The sequence below is a fragment of the Neofelis nebulosa genome, chromosome 1 (genome assembly GCF_028018385.1).
Source record: "Neofelis nebulosa isolate mNeoNeb1 chromosome 1, mNeoNeb1.pri, whole genome shotgun sequence".
In the NCBI taxonomy this organism is placed as follows: Eukaryota; Metazoa; Chordata; class Mammalia; order Carnivora; family Felidae; genus Neofelis; species Neofelis nebulosa.
The window spans coordinates 5,089,676-5,099,444 of NC_080782.1; the positions used below are offsets into that span (position 1 = coordinate 5,089,676).

The 9,769-nt window shown below is 57.5% G+C and overlaps 1 protein-coding gene across 2 annotated transcripts in view; it reads left to right on the forward strand.

Annotated features, from left to right (window-relative positions):
- The window catches only part of TENT4A (terminal nucleotidyltransferase 4A), a 47,513-nt gene extending 40,756 nt beyond the window's left edge, over positions 1 to 6,757 (forward strand). The window contains exons 11-13 of one of the 2 annotated variants that reach the window (XM_058715248.1): positions 34 to 192; positions 2,480 to 2,644; positions 4,476 to 6,757. In XM_058715248.1, the coding sequence (XP_058571231.1) occupies positions 34 to 192; positions 2,480 to 2,644; positions 4,476 to 4,667 (516 nt within the window). In that variant the 3' untranslated portion in view covers positions 4,668 to 6,757. Of the gene's footprint in view, positions 1 to 33; positions 193 to 2,479; positions 2,645 to 4,472 lie in introns of both variants that reach the window. The other variant, XM_058715240.1, reaches the window with a different exon arrangement.
- Positions 6,758 to 9,769: the final 3,012 nt, after the last annotated feature.

Here is a 9,769-nt window from a genome sequence, read left to right on the forward strand (position 1 = left end):
TCTTCAGCTCCCCGCCGTTGTTCCTGCTTGCAGGATTCCGACACGCCGCCCTGCGCGACGCCCAGCGTCTACCAGTTCAGCCTGCAGGCGCCCACTCCCCTGCTGGCCAGCCTGCCCACCGCCTTGCCGATGACGAGCGGCAAACCCCAGCCCGCCACCTCCAGAACGCTGGTCGTGACAACTAACACTCAGGTACGTGGCCGGCCGGCGCCCATCCTGGGGGCGGGCCCTGGGACCGGCCGACGCTGTTGAAGCGTAAACGACTCCTGAACGTTTCTGCCTCGCAGGACCCCTCGTCTTTCGCGGATCGATGGGGTGTGACTTGGGTCGTTCTGTGGCAGAGCGCGTCCCCAAGGCCCACTCTGGGCAGGCGTGCACTGGGGGGACAGCTGGTCTCCCACCCTGACAGGGCTCTTGACGGGGTGCGGGGCGACTGTTGTCGTTGGCGGGTCTGGCGCTGCCCCTGGACAGGGAGGGGCCGTGGTCTCGGTGTCCTCTCCCAGTCTCCAAAAACTTCGACTCTTTCACGTCACTCATTAGGCAGTATTTATAGGGCTTTTTCTGTTAGAATATGTTTTCTGTTGTTGTTTTTTAATTTAGACAAAACTAGATGTCTGAAAGGTAATCTCAAAAAACACTAAATTTGGTGGCTCTTCCCAATTACACACAATTGAGTACGTGTGTGGAGAAACCCAACACGTGGATTTGCCTTTCAAGAAAGGGCATCTCTACAGTGCGGGTTAGGAGGTGAGCGTAGAGGGATGTGGGCGCAAGCGTACGGGCTCATTGCTCTGTTGCTTGGAGCTTTGTCCCGGAGGGTGTCTTCACAGGACGCGCCCCAGACCGCAGGCCGAGGGCAGCGTGCTGTGACACGGGGTGGCGACGGTGGCAGGCGGTGGGGCCCCGCTACAACTCCCGGGAACTGCGTGGGGGTGTAATGCTGAGGCGGTTTCCTGTGCTATGAACATGGATTCTGGGGGCTCCTGGGGGGCTCAGTCGGTTAAACGTCCGACTTTTGATTTCGGCTCAGGTCACGATCTCACGGTTCGTGAGTTGGAGCCCCACGTCGGCCTCCACGTCCGACTTTTGATTTCGGCTCAGGTCACGATCTCACGGTTCGTGAGTTGGAGCCCCACGTCGGCCTCCACACTGTCCTGCTTGGGATTCTCTCTCCCTCCCTCTCTCTGGTCCTCCCCTGTTTGTACTCTCTCTCTCTAAATAAACTTAAAAAAAAATTAAAAACAAAGTATATTCTGCCACGAACTCTGGGTGTGTTAGTGGCCACGGTCTTCCTGGATCAGTCATCGGGTCTGACCTTGCCTGAGGCGCCCGGTCCCCCAAAGGCCAGTGCGGCCGCTGCGTGGTGGTCCAGCCAATGCCAACCATGTGCTTCTGGCACGAAGTCCAGGAATGTTTGGGGGATAGGTCGAAGGCCGGGTGCTGGTGCCGTGGTCTGCTCTGTCACTCGTGCTGACAGTGAGTGAGCCTAAAGCTGTGGTCGTTCAGATTTTAAGCCACAGCTTGAGGCCCACTTAGTTTTCTTTCTAAACTTCAGACATTACTTCTAGCAGAGTAACTGAGTAAACCACTCCTGTCTGCAATATCTCGTGCGTGCTGTCTCCATGGAGGTGTCCCCCTGCTCGAGACGAAATGGGCACGTGGGGCTGGGGCATGAGTCTGTCAGACCCAGTGGGCTCTTCCCGGTGATGCCAGCTCCTGGGCGGGGCAGAGCCCCCACGGATGAGAGAGAGGGCCCGTGTGCACTGCAGGCCCCGGTGGGGAGCTTCGTTCAGTAGAGCGTAAGGAAGGGCCACTGCCTGTGTCCGGTGCCCTTGTTGCCCTGCGGCTGCGAGTGTCACAGCCTCAGAGTGCCATCTGGGACACCCCAGCACCTGTCCCGGCAACCTGTTCCAGGCGCTGTTCAGGGTGGGGGCTGCAGTCAGTCCCCAGGGGTCTGTGGGGCACACGGAGGATTCTAAGATGTGGGCAGTGCCTTTCTCAACGGTCTGAGAGAGTTCCCAGGGGCACCCTGTGCAGAAACAGAAGCAGTCCAGGGGCCGGAGAGGACGGGGAGGGGCCAGCCTTCCCCACCACCCCTCCACAGGCCAGCGCGCGGCCTCTGAGCCTGTGTTGGGGCGGGGACTATGCTTCAGCTCTTTCCAGAGATGCGAGCGGTGGTTGTTACTCTGATGACTCGTTTGTTACATTGGCGTTTGGTCTTCCAGGAACAGCAAAGCTTTTATGACTTGGCTTCCCGGGCAGACTTCATACTGCAAATGCTGTTTCAGAATGTGAAGTATTCTTGCGGCAAAACAAAGTCTTGTCAGGTTATAGGAAAACACAAACAACGTTTGTGAACCTGTTTGCCAAGTGCTGTTCCAAAGTAGCGCCCTCCCTTCTCGGGCTCAGCGTGACAACTGGGACCGTGACCTCTGTCGGCTTGGTGCCTCGCTGATGTCTCTGCTCCTTCTGTTCCTAGACCAGGTTCACGATACCTCCACCGACCCTCGGGGTGGCCCCTGTCGCTTGCAGACAGGTTGGCGTCGAAGGAGCTCCAGCGTTGAAAGCCGTTCACCACATGTCTTCCCCGGCCATTCCGTCCGCATCTCCCAACCCGCTCTCGAGTCCTCACCTGTATCACAAGGTAGGCCGCCCCCCTTGCTGGTGGTGCCCACCCACGCGGGTCTGTGACAGGCCGGGGCTCCATGCTCTCTCCGCCCGAGACAGGGCTCCACAGAGATGCTCTTTACTATTTATTTACTTTTATGATTCTTTTAAGTTTGATTATTTTGAGAGACAGAGGGAGAACGAGTGGGGGGGGAGGGGCAGAGAGAGAGGGAGACAGAATTCGAGGCAGGCTCCAGGCTCTGAGCTGTCAGCACAGAGTCCAGCGGTGGGGCTCGAACTCGTGAACCACCAGATCGTGACCTGCGCTCAAGTTGGATGTTTAACTGCCCCACAGAGACGTTCTTTAAGATGGAATTGTTTTCTGATAATCCATAACAAAATGCATGTTTGCTTTTGTTTGTAATGAAAGAAAAGTATTAAGATATTTTCAAGTGTAATATAGTTTTAAGCATCTCCCATAATTCTTTGATTGAACCTGTTAGCATAAAACTGAAGTTGGAAGGAAAGAAGGTTGAAAGTGGGGAATATTTTGTTTTCATGTTCATTTGTTAATTATATGCCAAATGCTTTGGATTTCAAGAAGCCAGTGGTACAATCCAGAACAAATGCTGGTGTGGCCCAGTGCAAGGTGTCGCCGTGTGATCTCACCCCCCTTCCTTGTGTGTGCGCCCTGGGGTGGAGAGGGGCCGGGGTGCGCTGGGAGGGCCCGCATCTGACCTGGTTTCACTGGGGTCCCTGCGAATGCTCATGTCCGTTCCCCTGTGGCTTCTCCAGATGCTGCACGTGAGAAACTCGGGTGATGGGAAAACAGGTCATTATCAACTTCGTATGCTCTCAAAGCGCCGGAGTGTTTCCGAGAGCGGGCGTCTGCCCGTGGGAATGAGGGTGCAGTGTCCCCAAGCGAATGTCCCCTGTCTCTGAGGATACGGGGACACTCCCCTCGATTACTCCAGTCAGTTCCTCTGATGCTTATCTGATCGTATTTTGCCAGTGAATTTTTGATGCTTAAGGTCTGGCTCTTTGGAGCTAGGTCATTAAGTCCTGACTGGTTTTTCTGTTTGGGGCCGAGTAATAGACATTCCTTCCTGGATTTACCCGTCCTGTCACGAGGGGTGTTCATGGCACCCCACGGGCATCATGCTGCCCTGCTAGAAACAGGGTGAAGGGACGACTTCGAGAAGGGAGGCACCTTCGTGAGCCGCACGTTGGCTTTGCTTCCCACCCCCTGCTGCTTGTTTGCTGCGACACTCCTGACCGCGGGCACGTTTCCTCCGCTCTGCTTTGCATGGAGCTTCGGGTGTAGGAGCACCAAGCGCCGGCCACAGCGTGTCCAGCGTCACACCCCCGGGGGCTCAAGCCCCCAGCCTGCTGGGCACAGAGCTCGTGCACGTGTTCCAGAATTTCAGAGCCAAAGCGGAGGAAAAAAACCCAGGGGCCCTTAGTTCTGTGGACACATAGGACCAGTTGGAAGTGTGCCGCTAACATCTTTGGGCGGGAATGTGTGTGGTTTGACCCGGGTGGGTCGCCAAGTGGGCGTGGGACTTCCCGCCTCACATGCAGTGGCCGACGTGACCTGGAAGAGAGGCGACTTTCTCTCAGCTCCTCCACATTTAATGTCACGGGGACACTGTGTGTGCAGTGGGGACCAGACTGCTGCGTGGCTGCCGTGGGCAGCCTGTGTGCGCCGTCCCTGTGCACGGGCCGGGCCGGGTCTCCAGTGGGTGGGTGGGGGGGGACGTGGCTCGGGGATGCTCCGCGGCAGCCGGGTGGGGGGCCTCCCGTGACCATGGCGCCCGGTGGCTCCGGGGCAGCCTGTGACCCTGCTGTCCCCTCTGTCTCTCCAGCAGCACAGTGGCATGAAACTGTCCATGAAAGGCTCGCACAGCCACGGCCAGGGCGGCACGTATGGCTCCGTGGGCAGCGGAGGCGTGCGGCCCCCCGTGGGCAACCGGGGCCACCACCAGTACAACCGCACCGGCTGGAGGAGGAAAAAACACACACACACGAGGGACAGCCTGCCTGTCAGTCTGAGCAGATAATGGCCCCGACGGCGCCTCCCGGCCCCCGCTCTCTGCAGACTCACGCCGGGCGGCCTCGCGCCCGGCCGGGAACTGAGACCAGCATCCAGCACGCGGGCCGGGCCCCTCGGGGCGCCCGCCACCGCTCACTCTGCATGTTCCTCGTGTGGTGGTCGCGTCCATCTTCAAGAACAGCTCCCTGTGCTCATCTGTGAAGCCTTACTCGGCGCGGACGCTGTCCTCCGCCTGCCCAGGTGTCTCCCTCGGCGCCCAGGCGGGCCTGGACGGGGCCTGCAGGACGCGACGTCGGCCTCGGCGCTCCTCGGCAGCGGGTGCGGCTGTTTTCGGGGCGCATCTGTCGGAGCGACAGAGGTCGACCCCGGTCTCGTGTCCTCCTCGGCGGGCGGGGCGGGGAGGCCGCCATCGTCTCACTGCCCTCACGCTTCGTGTCCCGTGTCAGAACTGTTTTTCTATGTAAATACTGAAAAGTTATGATTTGTGCAATAACTCAGATATTTTTATTTAATTCATATTTTCACATAAGTTATATTTAAGGGAGGAGGTTTTTTTTAAACAAGCTTAGGTCCTTTCCCGAGTCGCATTTTCTAAGTTGGGTTCATCGTGTCGGCTGGTTGTCTGATGAGCACCGTTACCAACACCGCGAGTGAGGGGCTCGGGGTTTGTTTTCGTGTTTTCCTTTTGGTCAGACGCGGGCGAGGCCTCTCGGCGCCCGGCGGGGGAGCCGAGTGGCCCTGGCGGTTCTCGGAAGCGGCTCGGCCCCCAAGCCCTCTGACCAGCTGCCCGCCGGCCCTGCCCTCCGGCCCGTCTGTTGTCTCGCTCTGACCACAGAGCTTAACGTTTTGGTTTTTGGTTCTTTTAAAGTAGACAACAAATCCAGCATTTAAAGTGCCAGAACTTTCTAAGGGGAGAAAGGGTTGTCACATTATAAAATCCTAAAAAAACAAATGTGAACTTTGAGATGCTTCCGTCAGTTTTAGTAACGTGGCCTGTAAGGATGGGTCTGGTGAATATCAGTACGGACAATGGTACCCAGTTTTAGGAATGTGGAGAAAGGAATTATGTTGATTCCATTGAGGAATCTGTATAGCAGTATGCCTTCGTTCTGTTAAGAGCAAACCTATGAGGAGTCCTTCAGCTGCTCAGTGTACCGTGGGGAGTATTTTTAACGTATTGCAGGACAGCACAGCCCAGGGGTGGGGCCGGGGGCGGCTGGCGCCCGACTGGAGAAGCCTACAGGCGTAGTACGCGGGCGCAGTCTGCCGCGGCGGCCACTGTCCTTGGCCTTGTTCTCAACAAGAATATGTCCATCCTGCCTAACCCCGAGTTTTCGGAGCACCACAGTTGTCCTGGGTGTTGTTGGCTGCATCTCAGAGGCCGTCTGAGCCCCCAGTTCTAAAATGGGGGTTCCGGCCTTGCTGAACACTACAGGTAGGCTGGTCTTTGAAGTCCACTAGTGGAGAAGGTCGAGTCGCGAGACTTACTGCCATGACACCTGATCGATGTGCCGAGTGGGCGCTCTGGAGTGCGGCCTGGTGGTGGGGCCCCAGGGAGGGCGGCTCCGCATTGTTGCGGCCGGCCTCAGACCCAGGACTGGCTCACAGCGCCGTCGAGAGCTGGGGCTGTGGGCTGTCGGGGTGGGGGGGGTGGGGGGGGGGGCGGCGTTCCAGAACAGAGTAGCACATGTCCGCAGTTGTTGATCGAAAGTTATCAAAAATATTTAAAGATATTTAAATTGTGAATCTATTGATAAAGAAATATTTATAAAAACTGATACGTAGGCCTGTACTAATCTCCGCACATTAGCAATATTGACTGTAACCCTACATCAAGGAGCCACCGCGGGGCGAGGGCCCCGGGGGGTGTGCATTTTAAAGCTCGATTCGTAGACACAGGCGCCACACCCCGTCCCCGTCATGGTGAACCGAATGAATTGGCCTGGCTACCACTGTGGTCACGCGCTACAGGTTGAACAAAACGATATCATGTTTCGATTTTTTTGTGTGTGTGGACAACAATGTGGAAGCTAAAATTGACATATTTTTATGTAAAGTTTTTCTATTCTTTGATTTTTAATAAACTTTGGAAACCAGGTGGTGTCTGTGTTTGAACGTTTGCTTTCCTTTCAAGAGGAGGGGGAGCTTCTCTAAGTTCATATCCCTGAAGTTTCTAAATAGAGCAGCGAAAAATTATTTTATCACTGGTTCAGGAAATCGGAATCCAGCTGACGTGCCAGGCTGTGCGCAGAAGAAATGGGGCCGAAAGGCAGTCTGCGCTCGCATTCCACGCCAGCCTGGCGGGTTCAGGAACGCCACTCAAACGACGCTATTTACGTGCCATTTCTGACAAGGGGATGTGTGATACCACTGGGTACTAATAAGACTTTCCAGTGAAACGCGTCCGTCTCCGTCTCTCGTAGGTCAAATTATATCACTCAAAAATAACACATTTGAGACAGCCAAACAGAATGTAACTTAAAATGTGACACATTTAGAACTTACAAGGAAGTATCTAAAAATTGTTACAGAGCAGCGAGTGTCAGCTGCAGCCCCCCCCCCCCCCCCCCCCGCCACCCCCCTGCGTGGAGCGCGCGTGCCAGAATCCTCAGCCACAGCCTGGTACAACCCTCGCTCATCCGCTCCTCCCTTCCACAGAGATTTCGAGGGTGCTCCAAGCAGGTGCACCTGAGTTCCAGCAAGGCTGCATAAAGCCCCAGAAAGCAACTGATGTGCCAGATGTCACTGTTGTGGCTGGAGGCAGAGTGACAGGTGTGTCTGCGAATAGGACCGACCAGGAGAGGGCTTGAGCTGGGTTAGGGTTAGGGTTAAGGAGCTGGCGCGTTGGTGGCACTGTAAGAGGCCAGTGGCCCAGAGCAGGTGCAGAAGCGGAGGCTAGAGGGAGGTGAGCCGGGACGGACGGGAAGTGGGAGGGCTTCTAAGTCACTGTGGCCGCTCATCGGAGAGCGGGCAGGAGGAGGACGTCGAGGTGGCCCAGGTGAGCAGGGGTGGCCGCGGGCAGCTACGGGCAGGTGGGATGGGACCGGCAAGGCCACCTGATGGACTGGGCAGGGTGGGAGGGCAGTGGCCCCACACCCCCTGTGGGTTTCTGCCCACGGTTCTCTGAAAGGCACGATCTGCGGGAGCCCCCGGCCTCCGGGAGAAGCCCGCTCAGTTGGTAGGTCACGCCTGTGAGCCCGGGGCCTCGGGGAGGGGGATGGGGAGACTGCAGTTACCTGAAACGTAAGCACCCCCACCCCACCCCAGTTGGGGATACCTGCACCCACTGTCCTGTGACTCGGCTTCAGGTCGGTCACCTGCAGGTCACGACAGTGACTCCGTCCGCGGGACATCCCACGACTCCAAATTAGCTCCCTTGTGGCCACTGCTCCGTGACCGCCTCTTGGAGTTGCTGTGGGGCCTCGTGTCCTCGCTGTCTCTCTCCCAGGTTCCTGGCGTTCCTGTGTGCAGCGCGGGAGGTGGGACCTCCGTGATGCAGACAGACCAGCCCACGTGTGCACGGTTTTGTTGCTCTCGCCCTGTGATGATCTTCCTGAAACTTGGGAGAGGAGAAGGGTGTGCTGTCGATATTTGCTAAGTTGCAGAGTCCTGGCCCGTCGTGGGGTAACTTACATGACCAGAGGAGGCTGCCCGAGAAAGGATGAAACACACAACAGCCCAAACACCCTACAGTTGGGGCGGATTCTTGTCAAGAATGGCTTGAAACTCGGTTTCCTCGCTGTGCTTCCACAGCTCCATGGGGGTGGGGCGGTTCAGAAGTCATTTGTCACGAGGCACCGTGGACAAAGCTGGCGGTTCCACGCACCAGCTTCAGTAGGTGCAAGGGCCAGCCCGTGACTTACGAGGCCCTGGAGTGAATTGCGGGCAAGATCAATAAACACAACTTGGGTTCTTGCAGATGTTGCGCTCTCTGTCCGTGACCTCTGAACCCGGATATCTGAGGCACTGACAAGCGTTACAGGTCACACGAAGGTTCTCTTGTGGGTCGTTTAAAGTTTTGGTAAGAAGCGGGTGGCTCGCAGATTTTAGTTCTTCCTGCCTGAATCTCCCGAAGTCCCGAGTGTCTCCACGGTGATAGGTGTGGACGGCTGTGGCCAAATCCAAGCCTACCCAGCAGCTGTGTGCTCGGCTCCAGGGGAATCACGAGAGGGTTGTGAAGACAGAAGGGCTCTGGAGCCCAGCCGTGGGGCGCTCTGCCCTAGGTGAGGACACTGAACCCCGGCCCTGGGAGCGGGGTCTCGGGGCCACAAGGCAGACCTGAGGTGGGACCAAAGTGATGGCACATCCTGACGGCGGCGGGCGGGGGGCGGGGGGGCTCTTCACAAGCAGCGCGGCCACCCTTCTGGTCCTCCGGTGAGCTTAGAGCCGCTGCCCGGTTTGGGCAGCAAAACCTCCACTTCCATCATTGAGTCCCGTGAGCTTCCAGACTGTGGCCTGATCTGTGGCTCCCTGTGGACAGCTGGCCCGGACGATGGAAATTCTCATCACGCAGCAACCAGTGATGAGAGCCGCCCGGCTTGATGTGTTTCGATGGTGAGGCTAAAGCCTCCTGGCTCGTGAAATGTGGAGGTTTGCCGTCGCCTCGGCCTTCGCGGTCGGCGTTTACGCTTACCGTGCGGGTCCTCGCCAAGGCGGGCTCTGGAAAAGCACGCTCCAAACCCAGCTGGTAGTTGTAGCTCCATCTTGACTCGCCCGGCTTCTGGCAGCTTCTGCCGTCTTCCTCTGTCCCTGGCGCCTCCTCCCCTCCCTCGGCCCTCCTCCCGGTACAGGCAGGTGTGGGACACCGGGGCCTCCGGCCAAGGCCACGCGGGTGGGCCTGACGCTGAGAGGAGGCTGACGTCATGAGCACTTGGTGGGTCGGCATGGCCTGGACCATTCATGGACGTGAGCTAATGACTTCAGGGGCCTGGCACGCCGTCACCACCACTGCCGCCAGGGCGCAGGGGTCCTTCCCACCTCCAGAGGAACAAACCGTGGCACAGAGAGGTTAAGCATCCTATGTGCCGCTTTTCGAGAAACTCAGATGGGCGGGGTCCACAGAGATCAAGGTATAATGAATGGTGCTGAACTCTGTCTGGAGTACAGATC